At 42.0% G+C, this 22,683-nt stretch overlaps 1 protein-coding gene across 1 annotated transcript; it reads left to right on the top strand.

Annotated features, from left to right (window-relative positions):
* The first annotated feature begins 2,024 nt into the window (after positions 1 to 2,024).
* gtpbp2b (GTP binding protein 2b) lies at positions 2,025 to 17,474 on the top strand. Its single transcript, XM_071523355.1, has 12 exons — positions 2,025 to 2,210; positions 4,252 to 4,278; positions 5,382 to 5,566; positions 6,478 to 6,589; positions 7,826 to 8,023; positions 9,659 to 9,833; positions 11,516 to 11,735; positions 12,248 to 12,383; positions 13,240 to 13,298; positions 13,571 to 13,742; positions 15,817 to 15,981; positions 17,274 to 17,474. The coding sequence occupies exons 1-12, from the start codon at positions 2,025 to 2,027 to the stop codon at positions 17,472 to 17,474; spliced, it is 1,836 nt and encodes a 611-aa protein (XP_071379456.1).
* The last annotated feature ends 5,209 nt before the right edge of the window (positions 17,475 to 22,683 follow it).

Raw genomic sequence — 22,683 nt, 5'->3', positions numbered from 1 at the left:
AAGTCAAGAGTAATTGAAAATGTCTGAAGAGAATACTTACCACAGCTTAATCCCATTTGAAAGCATTATTAGAGATCCTGACCTGGTCAACACCACATCCTTTGAGTTGACGGATTTGTACGGAAGAGGATTAGGGTCACATGGGACAAATTTGAGTTCTCAGAAAAAAGTCTGAATTCTGAGTTTAAAGACAGACTGACACTACTGGCACACATAGCGTGCTTAACCAATCATAGTCAGTCAGTAACTTTCAGCCAAGCAGTCAGTAACTATGAGTCAGTCAGTAACTGTCAGTCAGTAACTATCAGTCAGTAGCTTTCTATCAGTCTCTCTCAGTCAGTCCGTAACTCTTATCAGTCAGTAACTCTATCAGTCAGTAAGTCTCTATCAGCTAGTAACTCTATCAGTCAGTAACTCTATCAGTCAGTAAGTCTCTGTCAGTCAGTAACTCTATCAGTCAGTCAGTAACTATTGGTCAGTAACTTGATCAGTAAGTCTGTCAGTCAGTAACTCTATCAGTCAGTAACTCTATCAGTCAGTAAGTCTGTCAGTCAGTAACTCTATCAGTCAGTAACTCTATCAGTCAGTAAGTCTGTCAGTCAGTAACTATCAGTCAGTAACTCTATCAGTCAGTAAGTCTGTCAGTCAGTAACTATCAGTCAGTAACTCTATCAGTCAGTAACTGTATCAGTCAATAATACTGAGGCAAATTCCTGCCTAAAAGCTTGTTGGTCAAGTTGTCCTGTGAATCACTTCCTTAAATCCATGAAATCTCCCTTTCACAGCCTCAGCTCTCTATATCCAGTTTCCTACCTGTTAGCTGTCTTCTTGTCTTCTGCCAGCTGCAGTCAGTCAGAGCTCCATCACGCTGTGCAGCTGTGTGCATCATGCGCCCTTCTGTGACATCACAAAGGCTCCAACTGCACTTGTCTCATCTCTTTTCTTATCTTGCATGCTGTGTATAGAACATTTTGAAAAAAAATATATACACTATATATTTTCATTCACTGAATTCTTACATTTCAATTCAATTCAATTTGCTTTATTGGCATGAAAGTTTACAAACAATGTTGCCAAAGCATTATGGTACAGAGTGTGTGTGTGTGTGTGTGTGTGCGTGTGTATGTGTGCGTGTGTGTGTGTGTGTGTGTGTGTGTGTGTGTGTGTGTGCGTGTGTATGTGTGCGTGTGTGTGTGTGGGTGCTGGGTTAGCACTCCATCATATAATGACTATCAATAGTCACAACATTTCATCAATAAATAATACATTCAATAAAGCAAGAATTAAAAACACATTGGTCAGCGTGTGTGTGTGTGTGTGTTGGTCACTCACTGTTCCTCAGGTTGTGGCAGGTTAACACATACTGTGCAGTCAGATCTGCTGTGTTTCCTTCTCCTCACAATTCCTAGTCTGGATTTGTCATTCAGCTCTTTGAAGTCGGGGATTTGGGAGCAGAGTTTGTTCAGGAACATTTCTCTGGCTGGTTTGAATTTTTCACATTTTAGGAGGAAGTGCATCTTCGACCACATGTTCTGTTCTTACTTTTCACTGTGGTTGTTTCTGATGTTCTTCTGGCTCTATCTGGCCTTACTTGGTCTCTGCTACAGCCATGCCTCAAGTCTCTTTTTCCAGGTTCTTACCTGTCTCTCGTCTTCTCCTCCCGCTGGCTGCTGCACTGTGTGCGTTTTGCACACAGAGTTTTGTTTCAGCACGTGACGGCATGACATTCTGTTCTCTGAGATCACAATGTTTTGTTTTGGTTTTATTTTGAAAGGCACGGCCGGAATTCGTATATGACAAACCTGTTGGCTAGTTTTATTTTGAAAGTTCAGACCGGAAATTGTGTTTGTTATTATTCCACCTAACTTGACAGTGGTGATGATGCTGAGCATCCTCTGCTGCGGTTCTCTACCTGGACCGTGTTTTGGTGGATGCAATGGCAGAAAGAATAGCATTGTCGTTATTTCATTAAAGTGATCTGAGGTTTCCCGCCGTTGATCGCAGCTGTTAGTCTGAGCTGAGTGATGGTGGATTTGTCTGTAACTGGTGCAGTCTCGTCTGGACAGAGCAGAGCTGGGCAGGGACCCAGCTCCTGTAATGGGAGGAAAATGTCGAAAAAGTCGCGTACGAAAAAAGGCAAACGAGGCAGGAGAAGAAGGACTAAAAAGACAAGGAACAACAAAACTCCACCACCATATTTACCACCGGAGGTACCGTCCTTAGCCTGGGGATTAACGTTACATCCCGCCAGCTAGCTAGTAGCTGTGATGCAGCTAACCCTAGCTAGCAAGCTAACCGCTGCATTTTTGCCAATAAACTGATTTTATAAAAAATATAAATGGGTGAAAAATACCGTCATTGTTAGTTAAACTACTTCTCTGACTAGCTGCCCCTGGCCCCGATACGTGCTGCTCTCTCGTATGGAGGGAACGTCACGTTAAACTCTGCACAAGTATCTGGCAATTTAATGTGACTTTGCTTATCGGCGATGGTACAAACACCATAGAATGTGATTCAATATATTTTGTGAGTCGTAACGAGTTACGTTTTATTTCGGCACATACATAAATCACCAAGCAGTAATTATTTCAATAAAATTTCAACTTTAAGTATATAGGCTACAGCTCTGTAGCACCGCCCACCTCTGTGTATTTTGGTGGAAGAAGGTTGTGGGAATAATAGGAGAGCCACTTCTAAAAGTTTACATTTTATTAAAACAAGTGGTGCTTGGCGAATTATATTTATGCCGAATTGAAGAGTGGATTGTAACGATTAAAGAAAATCTCGATTCACATATTATGGTGTGTGCCTTCGCCACATAAGCAAGGTCACATTAAATTTCCAGATTTTTGTATGGAGTTTGGCGTGACGTTCTCTCCTGAAAACATGTCATACACAGTATCTCTCTCTCTCTCTCTCTCTCTCTCTCTCTATCTCTCTCTCACACACACACACACACACACACACACACACAGTACTCAAGAGGCTACTGTCTTTTTGTGGCTGGTCTGACCTGGTCTACAGTATATTTGGATCATAACATAACATTTTTTCCACTTCACTTCACATCAACTTGGTTCTTTTGGTCACAGTTTATTATACACTTGGTTTATAGCTTACAAAGTAAACAGGAAAATGGCTGGCTCAACAACAGGGTGAGAAATGCAACCAAAATGAGACAGAAAATAATAACTTTTCTCTGGCAGGCTCAATAAATCTTGTCCTGAGTTGTGAATCACATTATCACATTATTCTGCTGTGTAGAGCTTGTCCCTATATTAACACATCATAGTTATAAACCATTTATTACTTACACAATTCAATGTCCCTTGTATTTAATGCTGTACAGGAAAGCAAAATGCAATATTCAGTTACTGTGAAATACAGGAGATGAAACCGAGACAGACTAAAAGTATTGAACCCAAAAGGTGTTGATTAAAAGAGACAGATGATCCAGAAGTTTGTATCCTTTAACCAATGGAGATGTTTTATTATATATTTATTTGTTGCAATTGCAAAAAGAGTTGTACAGTCTGGAGTAGGGAAAGGCAAAGTCTCAGAGAATAACTAGTGTGTAATAACTATATAGAGGCACTTTCATTCATCACACATCATAACTTTATCTCTCGGGAAGAGAGAGAAAGAGGGAGGTGGAAATGGAAACTTTGATGTCCTCTCTTAAAGTATTTCTGTGAACATGGGGCCTCTTACATTAGTGCTTAAAGGACAAATCCACCCTAAAACACTTTAACACTGGTAAAAAGCAGCTGTTGGTGATGTTCCTTGCATTCCTGGGTTCATTTTGTCAGAGTTTGATATGAGAAAATGTTTCAGGATGTAAAACCTCAGCGGTAAACGTCAGGTTTTGGTGTCAGTCCCTCAGAATCAAAGAGCGAGGGCTTCTTTCTAGAGCCGCCATTTTGCACCAAGAGACGTTCAACAATCATACAGGGAGAGATCCATCGTAGGAGAGGAGAGAGACCAGTTTCTCCACATTGGTGGAGGCATTCTGGGAAATCACTAACTGGAGTAAAAGTAGAGGAGGCAGGTTGAGGGAAAGTGGGTTCACCAAAAAAAGTAAATGACAACACTTCACTAAATAGGCCTGTATGTATTTAACATAACAATGGAAGAGGATCTGAGGAGGATTTTTAAGTACAGAGAGAAACTTAAAATTAGGAAAAACTAGGAAAATAAAAATCAGTGTTCAGAGGGCTAATGTGTGTCTTCTTGCCTTCTGTCTGTTCCCAGGCTGAAGAAGGAAACATCGAGTATAAGGTAACTTTCTCTTTGTTGCCCTTTCTGACTTTAGTGCATGATATGGACAGAAATTAAAGTGTGTTTCTCTTGCTGAATATTGTGATATGTATTGCAGCGCACACTGACACCACTTTTTTCTACATAATTTCTTTTTGAACACTTGAACGTGTTCAGGTAGCGCTGTAGGGGAGACATGAGGTGTTAGGATCAGGGTTCAGCCAATATGGGTTTTTGAAGGCCATCATTGATATTTTGGGATTGGAGCTGCCGATGGCTGATATTTTCTGCCAGTATTCAATCCCGTTACATTTGATAATTTCCAAAATTCTCTATTAAAACCCAGAATAAGAATGTAAGAGTAATACTGTCTACTTGTGTAGAATCTGATCAAAATGCCCCATGAGAATCAGTTCAGGTTCAGCTCTTCCCATAAACAACCTGTGTAGTATTGATCGACTCTACAATTAATATGTAATCAATCAAACTGCATCATATCTATCATATCAGACTGGACCAGATCCCCTTTTCAATAACAGGATCATTTTGGCTTGATATATCGGCAAACCAATATATCGTTCTAACCCAAGTTAGGATGCTTAGAATTTGGTCAGTTTGGCTAAAATTAAAGATTTTGGTAACGCTTTATTTTCTGGATCCGCAATTTCCTGATCATTTCCTAGAAAGGAACTGTTCATTTCTTAGGAAGTTTCCTGGAAAGAACCATGAAATTATGCTCTAATTATAGGGAAAATAGAGAAAAGAGTTCAGTGGTAGTTGGTAGATGGTAAGTTCCTCCAATTTCTAATGTTTCCAAGACAGAACCATTAAATTACTTACTGAGAAATTAACAGTTCCTTTCTAGGAAATTATTAGGAAATTGTGGTTCGGAAAATAAAGCGTTACCAAGACTTTCTCCAACATGGAACAACAGTTGTAGACCTGAGATTCTCCTCCACATACCACCAAAACACCTTGTTTAAGAAACTGTCTGAAACACAAATCGCATTCACTTGCGACTCCGTTTTTTTTTTTTTTTTTTTTCAACGAATAGTGCAGCCTTACATCACATTGTTCTGAAACTGTACATGAAGCCTGTCTCCCTCTCGGCTGTCGTCCTTCAGCTGAAGCTGGTGAACCCGACTCAGTACCGGTTCGAGCATCTGGCCACGCAGCTGAAGTGGCGTCTGCAGGAGGGCCGGGGCGAGGCGGTCTACCAGATCGGAGTGGAAGACAACGGCCTGCTGGTCGGCCTGACAGACGCAGACATGAAGGCTTCGCTCAAGACCTTGAGGAGGATGGCAGAGAAGTAGGTCTCCAAAAATCTCCAAAATGACAACTTTTCAATAACTGTGTTGGACTGTGGGACTGCACACATGGTTCCTACACAGGTCTGGAAAGTCTGGAAAAGTCTGGAAAATGAATTTAATCTTTTCCAGGCCTTGAGAAGTTTGAGAATTGTCTTTCAGTTCCAACATGCATAGGGCTATTTATGTTATATCGGTTTAGACAGTGGTGGAAAGAGTACTAGAATGTCCTACTCCAGTAGAAGTACTGTTACTTTGCTGATATTTTACTTGAGTAGAAGTAAAAGCACTGGTGTAAAAATCTACTGCAGTAAAAGTAAAAAGTGTCTGATTTAAAATGTCTCAGAGTAAAAGTTCCTGAGTCCCTTTTTAGAACAGAGAACATTGTCAGCTGTGATCTTTTCCATGTGATTCTAAAAGGAGAGAGGACAGAGTTCAGACTAGATTCTTTTCACTGGAAACATTAGAAATGAGAAAATAAAGTGCAGAAACAAAGTAAAGCAGTCAGTGAACGGTCCAGTTTCAGTTGCTGATGGAGAGACACAAAATGTGTCCTTTGTAATGGATGTGATTTAAGATGTAGTGAAGTACAATACTTCAGAAAAAATGTACTTAAATAAAAGTAAAATTACTGACTTTAAAAAATACTCAAAAAAGTATAAGTACACAAAAATCTACATGAGTAAATGTAATTAGTTATTTCCACCGTTGGTTTTAGACCCACTGTCATTCCACAAGAAATGAATATTATTTCAAGAAATTACGTTTTGGAAAAGTATGGAAGATGGAAATTGTGCAGGAAGCCTGTGTGTAGACCCTGTTGTTGTTTGTCAGTGTTCAGTCAGCTCAGTCAGTGTTAAGTCAGTTTTAATTCGTCTGACGTGGTTTTGCCTCGCTCTGCCTGTTTGGCCAGGGTCGGTGCCGACATCACTCTGCTCAGAGAGAGAGAGGTGGACTACGACTCGGACAGAAACTGCCGGAAAATCGCGGAGGTTCTCGTTCGAAAAGTCCCAGACGACCAGCAGGTGAGACGGTGAAGGCCGAGGCTCTCTGTCCCCCGGGAACTTCTCCTTCCTGGTTCTGCCTCCAGGGGAGAGAAGACGCTGCTGCTTGTTCCTGACAGCAGCGAGAGCTTAGCGTGTTTTTAGAAGTTAAAGGTGTGATGAGTAAGGGTTTTACTTTAGGTTGTTCAGTTTGTCTTAAATTCAAAGGAAATATCCACCAGAAAACACTTTGACATTGTTGAAAAGCTGCTGTTGCTGATGTGCCTTGCATTTAGTCCATTTAGTAATTTGGCAAATTTTCTTCTTCATGGATAATGACGTCACATCATGTCCAGATATTTCCAGCAGATACAATGGAGTTTCAGCAAATAGACCAGGGGGCAGTTGCATAAAGCTAGTTTAAGACTAGTCTAAGCCTAAGACTGGTCTTAGATTCTCAGGTTGGAATAGTCTAATTAAGACTGTCTGTTACTTAAATACTACAACTGACTTATTTTGAGGTAGGAAAGATAGACACCTTCTCTCTGGCTAATCTTGATTTAAACAACTTTGTTATGGCAACATGTCGGCCTAACTGTCAGAGTGGGAAAACTGAAGCTGTTTAAGAAACACGGCAAATCTCTGGTTTTTGGAAAGAGCCTGAAGAGGAGAGAGAGTCTATAGAGACAGAAACAAGCCATTAGAGATCTACAACAACCAAGAAGTAGTAGGAACAAGTAAGTATAAGTGTCTATAGCAAGTTTGACTTAACGTCACATTTGAGTCTAAGACCAGGTCTATCTTTATGCAGCTGGTACCTGAATGCAATGCAGCATCAAGACATGCTCCGTTTTGACCAGGAGGCGCGACTCGACTGGAAACACTTGCTCTCAATATTGTTATTGTTATTGTTATTGTTATCACTCTCTCCAACTACATGTATGACCCACAGCTGAAAGCAGCAAGTTCACGGCTATTCTCTGTTTAAAGGCATTCTGGGAAATGGAGGAAATCACTAACTGAAGAAGAAGTAGACAGAAATTAAAGTAGAAGTAAATTACAATACTTCACAAAATAACTTGTGGAATGTATTGAACATCACAGATTGAACAGTGTAACAGGATCTGAGGGGGGATTTTTCCTTTAATTCCAAATAGAGGAAGTAGTAAGTAAAGGTCTTAAAAAGCCGTACATTTTTCTGCTTTCTGAAACCTGCAGACATCCTGAGCGTTGACTAAATGTAATCCGTCTCCTCCTCCACACTGTTTGACCCGTCAGTTTCTGGACCTGCGCGTGGCGGTCCTGGGGAACGTGGACTCTGGGAAGTCGACCCTGCTGGGCGTCCTGACGCAGGGCGAGCTGGACAACGGGCGCGGCCGAGCGCGCCTCAACCTGTTCAGACATCTGCATGAGATCCAGACCGGCAGGACGTCCAGCATCAGCTTCGAGATCCTGGGCTTCAACAGCAAAGGAGAGGTGATTACCCTGACGCTTTTTTTAATGGATAAGTTCATTGATTTTGTTCCTATAATGAGTCTCTTCATCCCTGTAGTACTTAGTGTTGGCCACTCTACATTAGTTACCCATCGACTGCAGAATTGATTTTAAAATTCTTTTAATCACCTATAAAGCACTACATGGGCTGGCCCCACTTTATATCTGAATGATTGTGTCCCTTGGCCACAGTGAGATCTCTCAGGTCTTCTGACCAAGGCCTTCTGGCTGTCCCAAACCAGGCTTAAAACTTTCAGTTGTAAGCACTTTGTTTTGTCATGTGTGTTTGCCTTCTGTGCAGTTTTACTGTATTTATTTTGTTATTTTCTGCTTTTCTGTTTCTAACTTTCTTTTTTATTTCGATTTTTAATGTTTTCATTGTACAGCACCTTGTAACTCTCCAAAGCTGACTCTGGATTACTACAATTAACAATTACACTGTTCACTCTGTACTTAAATTGTCTTATTACACCCCTGAAAGTGCATTTTATATCAGGGAGATTTCCTTAAAGTACTAACGCTGTGTACTGTGTATGAGTGTGCCGCGGCCGACCAGTGGTGTAACGAACTCCGCTGTAGACTGCTAATACAGAATAATAGTCCATACATCCATACTGATCTCCGTTCCAGCGCGTCCCGTCTCCTCTCTCCACCGCTGTCGCCGCATTGATCCTCCCGATCCAAGCGTCAGGCGTTCTAGTACCCATCGGTGCTGAAAACGCTGTTCGCCGGACACCCCCGCCGAAATCTTGGCACAAATTGGCGCCCGGCTATCGGCACCGGCCAGAACCGTGAAACCTCGGGAAGGTCGGAAATAAGCCCTCGGCGTGATGAAACCTCCATGCTTGTTTGTGTCTCTCTCTCCGCCAACTGGGGGGGGGGGGCTGTCAGGTGGACTGAGCTCGTGCATATGCATCGAAATAAACGGTGATATGATATAATTGTATAGATTCTACTTTAGCTTCAGCTTACATGCATGATATTGGTCAGCCTGCTTACTGTGTGGGAGAATCGGGCTCCTGATCTCAGCGGAGAAACTAGACGGCGGAGAAAACGAAACTTAAATTTCTGGCTCTGTGATCCAATGATGTGCCACGTGCCACGGCCGACCAATGGTGTAACTTCATCACTCAGTCAGTCAGTCAGTCAGTCAGTCAGTCACTCAGTCAGTCAGTCAGTGACAGACATTCACGTTTGTAGGGCTGGCCCCGCTGTTGCGGTCCAGCCAAAAATACTTGCCAAGAATAATTTTTTGTTGAATGAATATACATTTTTCATAGAAATACAGTATGTCATCCTAATAATTTGTGCTTTGTTTTCATACTACAGAATATATTTCATAGTTTTTGGTATGTTTTCATGTTGTGCATATTTGTTTATTTTTTCTTTGTCTCAATATGCTCTGCTGTTGTGATTCATATACTGTATTTTCATAGTTTTCATTCACGTGTTTCTACTTAATACATTCTAACAATGTTCTTTTTTATCTTCTGTTTTTCTTGGATGAATGTTATTGCTGCAGCAGCAACCCAGTTTCCCCACAGTGATCTTTAAAGTTTCATCTTCCCCTGTTAAATTCAGTCTAATGATCTGACCTGATTGGTTGCTGGTCGTCAGGTGGTGAACTACAGCGAGTCGCGGACGGCGGAGGAGATCTGCGAGAGTTCGTCCAAGATGATCACCTTCATCGACCTGGCCGGACACCACAAGTACCTGAAGACCACCATCTTCGGCCTCACCAGCTACTGCCCCGACTTCGCCATGCTGGTGGTGAGCGCCAACACGGGCATAGGTGAGCTGCCGAGCCCGCTGTGAACACAGGGAGTAATGAAGTCATCAGATATCTGTCAGTGGCTATGTTTACCTGCACAGAGGAACCTGGCTATGGGTCATACTCCGGTTAAGATCTGATCCAGGTTAAGCCCATATCAGACTACCAGAACCAGGGCAGTTCAGACTAACTCACTAGCACTAGATACACAATGTAATAAGTTAATGTTATGCAAATGAGGTGAAGGAAATTGCAAATCAAAAGGAAATGGCAAACAGATAATTGATATCCAGGTCCCAAGTTCGAAGCTGGAATCCTCATGGTCACACACACATATATCAGATGCATCGGTTAAGTCAATTGCTAAACTAGTAAACAGGTAAAATGACAGAGGCAAAGAAAGATACAGCAGAAACAAAACAGAAATACCCAACTGGACAGGAAGAAATTGCCCCATATAAAGGCCCAATCAGAACAGTTATTAATAACTCACAGTCTCCAGGCTTGAGCCCGTTCACACTCAGCCTCAGGGTCCAGACCCGCTTGCAAAACTTTCCCCAATGTAGGAATATAATATGATCTCTTTACTTTTTTGTTGTAAAATAATAAGCACTGTTCAGCTTCCAGAGCTAGAGGTGAAATAAATACACTGACTGTTAACTCAATCCAGACACCTCAAAGTCACCACTAGAGGTCAGAAATGAACTCTGTTTAAAGCCGTGTGACTCCGACACCTCTGTAAAACCTCTGAGGTCCTCTTCACACTGTCAGCTTTTTTGTAGAAAGATGGCTGCCTAAACCTCGTTTTGTGCTGATCTTGAAAAGCGGGTTTGTTCCCATGAGGACAACAGCAACCAGTACTGATGTCCAACTGTCAAACACTAAAAAAAAAAAAAAATGAAATGTAGAAATATAAAAAATATAGCTAGTATGTGATTTACCGCTGAGAGTTTGATCCATAGTGTGTCCCCCACCCGAAAATCAAATCTACACCCTTGGTCCTGTCACATGATTTCTGGGTGTTGAGTTTCAGACTTTTCAAACATTTGCCTACTGTAAAAAAGCATCTCAGTATGACCGGATCCCTCCTCCCTCCCCCCAGGTCCTCCAGGTACTTAAATACTAATACTACTACTACTACTGCAGTTCACCCAGTCCTCCAGGTACTTAAATACTAATACTACTACTACTGCTGTTCACCCAGTCCTCCAGGTACTTAAATACTACTGCTAATACTACTACTACTACTACTACTGCAGTTCACCCAGTCCTCCAGGTACTTAAATACTACTACTACTACTACTACTACTACTGCAGTTCACCCAGTCCTCCAGGTACTAAAATACTACTGCTAATACTACTACTACTACCACTACTGCAGTTCACCCAGTCCTCCAGGTACTTAAATACTAACACTACTACTACTACTACTACTACTACTGCAGTTCACCCAGTCCTCCAGTACTTAAATACTACTACTACTGCTACTACTACTACTACTACTACTGCAGTTCACCCAGTCCTCCAGGTACTTAAATACTACTGCTAATACTACTACTACTACTACTACTGCAGTTTACCCAGTCCTCCAGGTACTTAAATACTACTACTACAACTACTACTACTACTATTACTGCTGCCTACTAATGCCTACTGTAAAAAAGTATCTCAGTATGACCTGATCCCTCCTCCCCCCCGTCCAGCCGGCACCACCCGGGAGCACCTGGGCCTGGCCATGGCGCTGAAGGTGCCCATCTTCATCGCGGTCAGTAAGGTGGACCTGTGCGCCCGCGGCACCGTGGAGCGCACCGTCCGCCAGCTGGAGCGCCTGCTGAAGCAGCCGGGCTGCAACAAGGTTCCCATGCTGGTCTCTAACCCTGATGATGCTGTGACCGCCGCCCAGCAGTTCACCCAGTCCTCCAGGTACTGAAATACTACTACTACTAATACTACTACTACTGCTGCAGTTCACCCAGTCCTCCAGGTACTGAAATACTACTGCTAATACTACTACTACTACTACTACTGCAGTTCGCCCAGTCCTCCAGGTACATAAATACTACTACTAATACTACTACTACTACTGCAGTTCGCCCAGTCCTCCAGGTACTTAAATACTACTACTAATACTACTGCTGCTACTACTACTGCAGTTCACACAGTCCTCCAGGTACACAGTACTAATAATGCTACTACTAAACTACTACTACTACTGCATTTGTCCACACAGTTATCCAGGTGGATAACCGCCAACTTCCACTACAAATACTACTACTACTGTTACTATCACAACTACTACTGCTACTCTTACTACTAATAATGACAATGACAGGGAATACCAGCTGAATAGCTGGTATGAACCTGACTGGATTACTGTGTGTGTGTGTGTGTGTGTGTGTGTGTGTGTGTGTGTGTGTGTGTGTGTGTGTGTGCAGCATCACACCCATCTTCACCCTGTCCAGTGTGTCTGGGGAGAGTCTGGAGCTTCTGAAGGTCTTCCTCAACATCCTGCCTCCACTCAGCAACAGTAAGGAGCAGGAGGAACTGATGCAGCAGCTCACTGAGTTCCAGGTACACACACACACACACACACACACACACACTCACACACACACACACACACGCAGGCATGTAGGTTTTCACCTACTTGCTAAATCGTTGTACATTGCTCTAGATGAGCCACTACTAGATATTACTTCAGTGTACTGTAACTCTAATGTAGTGTAGTATACATGTTTAATAGAGGCCTTTCAGGTGATGTAACCCCCCTCTGGCGGCCATCTTGGAGGTCATCAGCTCTGTGAACAGCTGACTGTGTTTCTGTCGTCTCAACAGAATTGAACAGACGGTTAATTTCTGTCTGTTTCTGACTAAACTGATCATTTCATCACTGATCCATCTGATTGATTTAGTGTTTAGATAATGTCAGCTTGTTAGCTAGCTAACCATAGCATCTGGTCAGCTAACCATCACTGTCTTGTTGTTGACACATCTGATTAGCACACTAGCTAACGTATCTAGTAGCAGCTAGCGTTAGCATGTTCACATTAACATCAGTGTGTTTGCTGGCTAGTTAGCTAGCTAACAGTTTGTTCAGGTTAACTGAGCTGACTCTTCTCAAGCTACAACTCTTCATGTTTTGGAGTAGAGACTAGGGCTAAAGACAAGACAGTTTACTGTGTCACAGTAACCTACATTTGGAAACAAATCCACCTTATCACACTATTCACTTTTACTGAGAACGTTACTGAATGGATCTACAGCCACACCACAACAAGCTTTTTCTAGCCTGGTTGGTCATTATTTGCAAACAGCCAATTCTCCAATGTTCCTCCATGATGGTGCCAGCCGTGGTTGACTGTAAAACCTCTATAGCCACCTCAGCACCTCAGTACCTGTTTTCCATCATGTCTCCGTGTGTCTCTAGGTGGATGAGATCTACTCAGTTCCTGATGTTGGGACTGTGGTGGGAGGAACGCTCTACAGGTCAGCAGAACATCACCAACAGGGTTCCTGCGTGGGTTTGGAAAGCCTGGGAAAGTCTGTACAATGAATATGATCACTTCCAGGTTGTGAAAAATTTGGGAATTGCACAAGAAGTCTGGAAAAGTATGTGAAGATATGTTTGTTCAGTTCCTGTGAACATCTGAATATACATTTGATCCAGTTGTTGACCCAATTTAAATTTGATACGTGAGTCTGGTGGAGACAGGGGTTAAAATCCTGACTGAGTGTCTCTTCTGTTTGTCCTGGGGCAGCGGAGTGTGTCGGGAGGGAGAGAGGCTGGTGGTCGGTCCGACTGATGAGGGCCGGTTCCTGCGTCTGAAGGTGGGCAGCATCCAGAGGAACCGCTCGGCCTGCAGGGTGCTGAGGGCCGGGCAGGCCGCCACGCTGGCACTGGGGAACTTCGACCGCTCGCTGCTACGCAAGGTCAGAGGTCACTCAACCCACACACATCCACACACAGCAAAAAAACATCCATCTGAACAAGTCATTTAGTCTCATATTCAGCCTTCAGATCTTATTTTTCTTAAAACAAGAGAACAATGCTGCCAGTGAGGTGAGATAACTCCACTTGTTTCCAATGCAGTTTCACTTCCACTTCCAGGAATTTTCTAGAAATGAGTGTCAGTATCTTGAAACAAGTCAGAATAAGGCAGATCACTGCACTACTATCAAGAAAATGTCCCTTGGTTCTACAAAACTCTTGAAACAAGTTGATTTGTATTGGAAACAAGTGAAATTATCTAACCCCATTGGCAGATTTTTTCACTTATTTTATGAAAATTAGGATTTTAGGGCTCAATAATAGACTGAACGACTTGTCAATGTAGATTTTTTGCAGTGCAGGGTTCCTGCCAGGGCGGGACATGGTAGCTGATAGACTCCAGAACTCAGACGGACTGTGGGTGTGGCCTAATGTGTGACTTTGTGGCATCGCCATCACCAAACAGCAACCAGTGCATTAACTATGGATTTTGTTTGTCAACTCAGCAGTCAGGTGTCTGTTAAGCAGGGGAGTGACCTACCCCCTTTCTCTTTAGACAGTTGCAGTGTTTTGAATTGAATTCTTGGCCTTCTACCCCCCCATATGAATCTTGAAATCCACTTATCCCATTCATTCAATTGTTTTAGTGTTACTTCAACTTGTAAGGATTGGAAAAAATATAAGAGTCGGGGAAGTACATTCATTTTTATCGTTTCTATAGCACTCAGGTGTCTTTTAAAACACAGACAGGCCAATGAATTCATTCATTCTTAAAGCTACAATATTCAACTGTTTAACATTAAAATAACAATAAATCTGATTTATATTATCATTCTGTTTCTTTCGGTGACCCTGTGGTGTACAAGCCTAAATCCCCTTGTTTACCTGAAACTGGCTTTTCAGTGATGTTCAGGATGTTTTTGGGCATATATACCATTTCCTGTGGGCGTGGCCAGCGGTGAGCTGAGTTGAGTCTGTCAAGTGCAGGGAAGCCATCGCTACGGCAACAATGGAGGAAAGTCAGAAAAGAAAGAACAGCGAAGCTAAACGTTCAGAAACACGGTGAACATCAGCGTCAGATCGGCTGTGGAGGCTTTAGGCTGCTGGTCACCTCAGCCTCAGGACAGATGACATCATCAGGAGGTTGGGGCCAGAACTTGACCAACTGAGGGGGAGGAGGGCGGGACTAACAGAACACTTCACTGACTCAGGGAGAAAAGTTCGATGTTGTAGCTTAAACAGAATATCGAGGGCTTGGAGCCAAAGGGGTGTAAGTGCGATTTTGGGCAAATATGAGTATTATATATCAATTGAAAGGTCTCAGTGAGATCTTTTCAGTGCCCAAAGGACACAACTGAAATCATGACTCATAAGTTTTAATTAAACAAAAACTGAAAGCCGTAACAGTAAAAGTAGTTTCTTATGTCTATAGAGGTTTATTAAAAAGGTTTATTAAAAGTTTTTAACAGAAAAAATGTATCAATCAATTTGATATGTTCCATGTAGCTACAATTTTAAAGGCCTTGGTGAAAGTTGCTGAGCATTACTTCAAGATATAGATATTCATTCTGATCTTGTTTTATATTTCAGTGTTGATTGAAGTGTAATTGCTAGATTTGCATTAAAATGAATGTGTTTTACAATTGTTTACTTACATACGCCCATATTCTGCATGGCTGTATTGGGACAATGTTTGTGCCAAAAAGGCGTATTTCACTCTTTTGCCATTTTTAAAAAAGTTAACCAATATAATTCAACTTAAACTGCAGCAGTATTGTTTTTATAGTAATGCTCAATCTGATTACACAAAAAGTTAAAACATTGTGCTTAGTATGTGGCAACGGCAGCTGATCCAAGTTTGATCAAAATTTGTTTTGGCTCTCCTGCAAAATCTACTATAACGCACTTACGCCCCTTTGGCTCCAAGCCCTCGATATGTGGAACGCATACGGAGAAAGACCCCAGTCTGTTGAAAACATGCAGGAGTGTTATGAGGCGGCGTGTGATGTGTTGCAGGGCATGGTGATGGTGAGTCCGAAGATGAACCCCACCATCTGCTGCCAGTTCGAAGCGGCCATCGTCCTCCTCTTCCACGCCAAGACCTTCCGCCGGGGGTCGCAGGTCACCGTGCACGTCGGCAACGTCCGGCAGACGGCCACCGTAGAGTGCCTTCATGGGAAGGTCGGTGTGCAGATCACATGACATGAGATTACATCAGGCTTTAATGGGGAATAATATACAGAATGATAAGAATAACAAATGGTTATTATCACAAAAAAACCCCAAACCAACCAAAACCAGCAAAACAACCAAACCTATTGAGAATAACACAGTATATAATATATATACAGCATCTTCACAGCTTGAAACAGATGACTAGAAATGTGTCCAAAATGTGCAAATACACACTATAAGCCACTGAAGGTTAGTGAAAATTGTGCGAAATGGAGGAACTGAGTCATGTTTCCTCTCAACTCCCCTGTGGAGCCACAAACTGCTTTTTTTAGACTCTTGTACATTAGAGCATATTGTAGGTCTATATTGTATTTGCAGAGGTGGGGACTTGAGTCACATGACTTGGACTCGAGTCACAGTTTTAAATACTTGAGACTTGACTTGGGTTCTGGTGACTTGGGACTTGACTCTGACTTGTACTCTGATGACTTGAAAAGGTTTCTAAAGTCTTGACTTGAGATCTTGTGTTTGTGTAAATGACTTAGATTGAAAGTGATGAGATTTGTTCCAGCAGACGACTGAATTTAAATTCTGTTTTCTGAATTTGTATGGAATGATTGAATTTATTGAAGTTGAAACTGATTATAGAAATCAAACTCATGATGCTCTTTTATCCTATTAAAACCATATTGCATTGAAAAGTCCTAGATATTTAGTTTTCTTTAAGATATTAAATTTGACTTGACATTAATGAAATGGACTTGACTTGGTAATCTGCATTTAGACTTGAGACTTGTGCCTCAAGACTTGAGACTGACTTGAGACTGAATACCTCTGGGTATTTGTGATATTTTAGGAACAGTGGGGGTGAAGAATCAGCTCTCTCAGTCCAGATATGTTTTAACTTTATTTCCTAGAGTTGCAGTTAATTTCTCAAAGGTTGGGTGTTCTGTCAATAAGTTGAGCCAGTGGCCTATGGATAATTTTGTTTTGTCCTTCCAATTTAGTAATATAATCTTCTTTGCAATTGTTAAGGATGCTGATATGAATGATTTGAAATGCCTGGGGGCCATGTACATTTGATAGGTCTCCTAAGAGACTAGAGTTATTAAATCAAAATATTGCAGTAACATGCCCAGAGGTAGTCGAGTGGTGACTTCCCCACTGTCTAAATATAAAAACATCAATAATAATGTCAAAGGAGAGTGGACTGCCAGCTCTCCTTTAAAAAAAAAAAAAAGATCACAATCTTCAGCCAGAGATCCTCAGTCTGCCTGGTTCTCTCTGTGTGGCTGCAGGAGGAGCTGCGTACGGGGGAGCGGGCCGTAGTTCGCTTCCGCTTCATCAAACACCCGGAGTACCTGCGGCTGGGCGCCAAGCTGCTGTTCAGGGAGGGCGTCACCAAGGGCATCGGCCACGTCACCCGCCTGCTGCCCAGCTCCCAGAACCACGACCAGAACCAGAACCACGACCAGAACCAGAACCTGCAGGACCACTGAGGGCGGAGCTCGTCCTCCGTCGTCACGGCGACAGATGCTCCGCTCCGCGTGAGAACTTCCGCTCAGCGGTTGGAAGTCATCAACGCACGGCCGATTGGTTTGCTCTCCTGCCACATGTCGGTGTTTTAATCCGCCTGCGTCTGTCCAGTATCTATAGCTTTGTCCTTATTTGCTCCCGGCGTGACGTCAAAGACTCTAAACTCCCCTGGAAATGAATCCATCATCCCTCTTCCAGCGGCAAAATCTCAACCACAAATCTCCTGTTTTTTTTTTTTGCACAGCAGACGTTCGTGTCTTGGGTTAAAGCCGGTTGATCTCTTCGGGAGTTGAGCTGAAGCTTGGAGCGGTTCATCTGATGTTGTGGCACAGATTGCTTTAAGAGGCTCCTTTTCATCGCTGCGGCTGTCATGAGAATACAGCGGGATTATTTTATGGATTTGAGGAATGGTTTTAAAGTGGCAGATTGCTCGCTTCTCAAGTCTTCTCAGCGGAGCGAGCGGATGATAATTAACAGTCACATGGATCTCTGCTAGGAAGGAAAGGATTTACCTCTCCACCCTCCCAACTCCCACCCACAGCCTCCAAACAAACATCTCTACATGCTAAGACTGAATTTGCTGAGAGAATGATTTGTGGAAGGAGTGTATTTCTGAGGTGAAGGGTTTGGAGGTGTGGGGTGATGCAGAGTGTCTGCAAATCCTGAAAGTCTTAAAGTTTCAAACTTAAACTCAAGGCCTTAAAAAGTCTTGAATACAGTTAAATGAAGCAATTCAAGTCTGAAATTCAGTTTAGAGGTCCTAAATATGTTCCAGTTTCTTCATGAGATTTTCCTGGTTAGAAATCAGTTCAGCAGACCTGTGATTCTTTTATTTGTATTTCAGATGTGAAATCAGTCTTTTATTTCATTCTCTGGCATTAAAAAGGTGTTAAATTTGTCTAATTCAGAATTTGAAAATCGTGCAGTGACAAAAGCACCAGCTCATTCTATTTTACCCCGTTTCCTTGCACTTTATTCAGTTTTAATCAATGTTAAAGCTCTTCCTGTAGGGTTAGGCTGGTTCTGGATCAGCTCCAAATTCACCACATATAGGAAAGTTGACTTTTTGTTTTTTTCCAGCAGTTTGAACTGGTATTAATCTAAGTTGGTCTACTTTAGCAGCTACTTCAGATAGCAAACCATCATTTGGAGGCTCTCTGTTCCAAAAATATTGCAGTTAGCTGCTGAATGTTTGAATTCATCAGCCACTGCGGCTGTTTCCTGTCCAGATACATTCATCTTTCAAAATTTGTTTTTTTAAAAGAAGCATGGCATTATAAATTCGTCTCCAAACAGCATCCAGGACTCAGTCAGCAGTGCTGTTTGTGGACAAGAAGGGGAAAGTTTTCTAACATTACAGCCTTCTGCCCTGCTGTGTCCGCTGTGCAGCAAGCTGCTTCTGAACTGTTGTAACCAATACAATCTACTGTATATCTGCATTACAAATGACTGCTACTGAAATATCTGCATCTTGGTTTCAAGGTAGTTAGCAACATCCATCCAGCTGTTTAATGAAGACATCAAAAGCTTGTAGGCAGAAAGCCTCGCTCCAGCTTTCTGCAGCTAAACATATTGAGAAACTGCATGCTCAGTGACTGGCAAAAACTCTAATCCTCTAATACAATCCAAAATATGTATCTAGTGAAGTGTTGGAACAGTTTTACCTTATTTTTTGAGGTTCTGTGCAATTGTAAACTTCAGTATTGAATGTATTTCCATGGACCCTGTGTAGCATCTGAAGTGCTCCAGTCATTTGTGAGAGTTCTTGTCGACTTTGCACTTTGTATTTTGATCAGCCTCTGCATGCATCTCGATGCCAACGATAAATCTCCTATTGGAGAGATGTGTTGGTCGATTCTGCAGGAAGATGAAGACACAGACACTATGCTCGACACACTACAGGCCACAGTGTGAGACGACTTTGGGCCACAGATGAAACACAGCAACCGGCTGAACGGCAGCGGATTCTTCTGTTTTTTAAGACCGTCCCTCTAGTTAATAAAGTAAACTATTAAAGTCACAATGAAATGTGTTTTGGCAGCATCTTGCTTCCGTATTTGACACATTTTCTGTTATAACAGGACTTGGCGGGACATAACACAGGGGACAACAGTGTGAACCAATGGGATATCGGTTATTAGCAGTTTTATATAAAGGGAGAGGCTGGTTGATTGTTCAAAAATCTGTTATTATTAATCTTTTATTGGTCGCCTCCTGGTTCAGCATGATGTCACACCGTTTCCCAGGAAGGAAAAGTCGTGGGGTTTTGATATGAAAATCCAATAATTTAAAAATGATGTGAATTTTTGGGCATGTTTTGCTAAATATGTATATATTATGACATGGGAAATTAATAAGGTGAAAAAGTCATTTTTCATTTCGTTGTGACTTTAAGGTTTTGGTTTTAGCCCAGACACACTAGATTTGGTCAATGCAACATTTGAACCATTTTGTGTGAAAGCACAGATCATTGAAGCTCCGCTTTGTAACAGAGACTTTTTGCTAGCATTGTAATATGTGACTGGAATAATAATACAGTATATCAGTGAGGAAACACTGCAGACTCCTTCAGCTCTGACTACAAGCTGCAGCTGATAGTCGAGCAACATTTGGAATAACAGACTGGTTCTAAAAGCATGTCGAAATGTTTTGGATAGTGATTATTAGCATCCATGAAGTGGTTTCCATTTATAATAACTCCTAGTTGGCATACAGTGTGTGTATGCTCTGCTCCAGGCTGCGCATTAAACATGTTCTACTGTGGATTCTGCCGTGTCGTCGTTCTTTACATGGAAAAAACCGAACTGACAAAATGTGTGTGGAAACGTTTCTTCAGGGACAGAATTTATTTGGCTTGCTCATCAGCAGCTTCTTGACATCAACGTGAATTCAGTAGCAGTGAACAGTATTCAAATGATGCTGAAGCCCAAACAAAAACAAAAATTAGATTTGAAGAGTTTTATTCCAAAATGCTTTATATCCGTTTTGGAAAATATACCCGAAGTTGTCGGAGTAGATTCATTTCAGGCATCCAGGTAGTAAGATGTCCAAAAGAAATTAAAAAACAAAATCCACTGCACTTAAACTGAACATTTTAAGTGCAGTGGATTTTGTTTTTTAAAGTTCTTTTGGACATACCTGAAGTATCTCTAAAATCTAGAGGATCCAGTCTGTAAAGTGTCTCCTTTAGTCAACCAAGGACTTCAGTTCCCTGCGATCCTTTAAAGGTTTTGTGCAGTCCATCATGTTGTACAGGCAGGTGTCACTGTTTCCAAACAGAGGATATCTCACTTTGAGATGAAACTCTTCGTTTGCTGGTAAGCAGCAGCTAGTCGGTGCTTCAGCTCTGCTTAGTCCACATTCACAGTCAAAGAGTTGTAATGTACGGTGGCCGAGACGCGTCGAACAAACTGCATTTCCAAAACGCTTTGCAAATTTGAAAAACACAAGCACATTAACAGAAAACACAAATGCAGAAGCCACGACAATGGAAGTGAGCAACAGCGGATGTTGACAATGAAAACGGGCCGACTATTATTGCCGGTGGACTATTATTGCCTGCACATGTGGAAGAGGAGCAATGTTGTTCTCAAACGGGCAAGAACTTTCCTGTTCCACATGTGCAGGCAATAATAGTCTGCCGGCAATAACAGTCGGCCTGTTTCATTGTCAACATCCGTTGTTGCTCACTTCCGTTGTCATGTTGTGGCTTTTGCATTTGTGTTGTGATTTTTGCATTTGTGTTTTCCGTTAATGCGCTTGTGTTTTTCAAATTTGCAAAGCGTTTTGGATATGCAGTTCGTTCGACACTTCTTGGCCACCGTAGTAATGGCACTCTGAAGCGCAGCAGGCCTTTTAACCATAGACTGTAAAAAAAAAAAAAAGCTTTTAACTCAACAACACTGAAACAACAGCAAACCACCTGCAGAAGCGACAGCGTCAGAGCCAGGTGGAAAACCCCAAAACAAAAACAGCATCAGTCGAGTCCTTCAGACCTGGTTCTGACAGCAGGCAGGCCATTCAGAAAAAAACATGTTTGTTTTAGCCTGTTGGGAGTACCAGATGGGTGGGGTTTGCAACACAGGACTCATTGATAATCTGTCTGACTTGCTCTGATGCTGCTCACCACTCCCATCTGCTTTTCCATTAAGGTTAAATTAAATTGTTTGCTGTGACTTTCTGACTCATTTTACGCAGCGGCCAAAAACAAGAAAATGTACATTCAGATTTTTAGCTCCAAGGCTGCATCCACAGAAAAAGTCTTTGTTTTATGACTCCTTGTGGTCCAGACCTGGTCTCGTCTTGGCTGTCTAAACAGACAGACATGAAGATCAGATCTGGACCACAGAGTTAAAACCAGACCTTTTCTTCTCTGTGTGAAACACAGCTGTGGAAAAAGCCCATCAGAGTTAAAAAATCATTCGTTTTGTCGTCGTCTAAATGAAGCCGCCAACGTATCTGAACAAACAGTAGAAAAAGCCTGATGTGTCAAAAACAGTAAAGAAGCTATGGTAGCATTTGTGCTCAAAGACATTTGTCATTATATTTAACTTAAATACAATAAATAAAAAAAACAGCATTCAGCAATGTCATTAGATTGGTTGTAGAGACAGGACTTAAGTACATTCCAGTAGTCGGGGTTCAGAGCAACAGAAACCTGTGATCCAGATCTGATCTCACAGAAAGAATCCAGATCTAGACCACAGAGTAAAAAAAACAAAGAAGTTTGAATCCAGCCTGTGCAGACAGCAGAACCTGGTCTATGGATTTTTATGTTTTCTAACACTGAAATCTGCTGAAATTTAAAACAAAACCTTAAAGAAAATATGAAATAAAAATTTATCACGCACATCCCAGGTCCCGTCTGAAGTGATTTTAGCTGGATGTTGCGACAAGAGAAGAGCGATGATTGTGCGTTTTATCTGTCTGTCACTCATCATATTGTGCGATGCAGCGGGGCGACAGCTTCCTCTGACTGTTCACACTGAGCAACAAGGCAGCATCACTTCAGTTCACGTGATTTAGTTTCATGAAGAATGGCTCAAAATGGAGGAGAAGTCGATTCCAGCCATTCGAAGCTTCCCAGTTCTCAACAACTTTTATTTGAAACACGACAGGAATAAGCGTCCATCACTGGGGTCGGTAAACTCATTTTCAGTCAAACCAAGTCAG

This window comes from Centroberyx affinis, unplaced genomic scaffold, assembly GCF_046629955.1.
Source record: "Centroberyx affinis isolate AG114_WGS23_722 - 3 ecotype Tasmania unplaced genomic scaffold, CSIRO-AGI_Caff_v1 ptg001082l_1, whole genome shotgun sequence".
In the NCBI taxonomy this organism is placed as follows: Eukaryota; Metazoa; Chordata; class Actinopteri; order Beryciformes; family Berycidae; genus Centroberyx; species Centroberyx affinis.
This window is presented reverse-complemented; position numbering and strand designations above follow the sequence as displayed.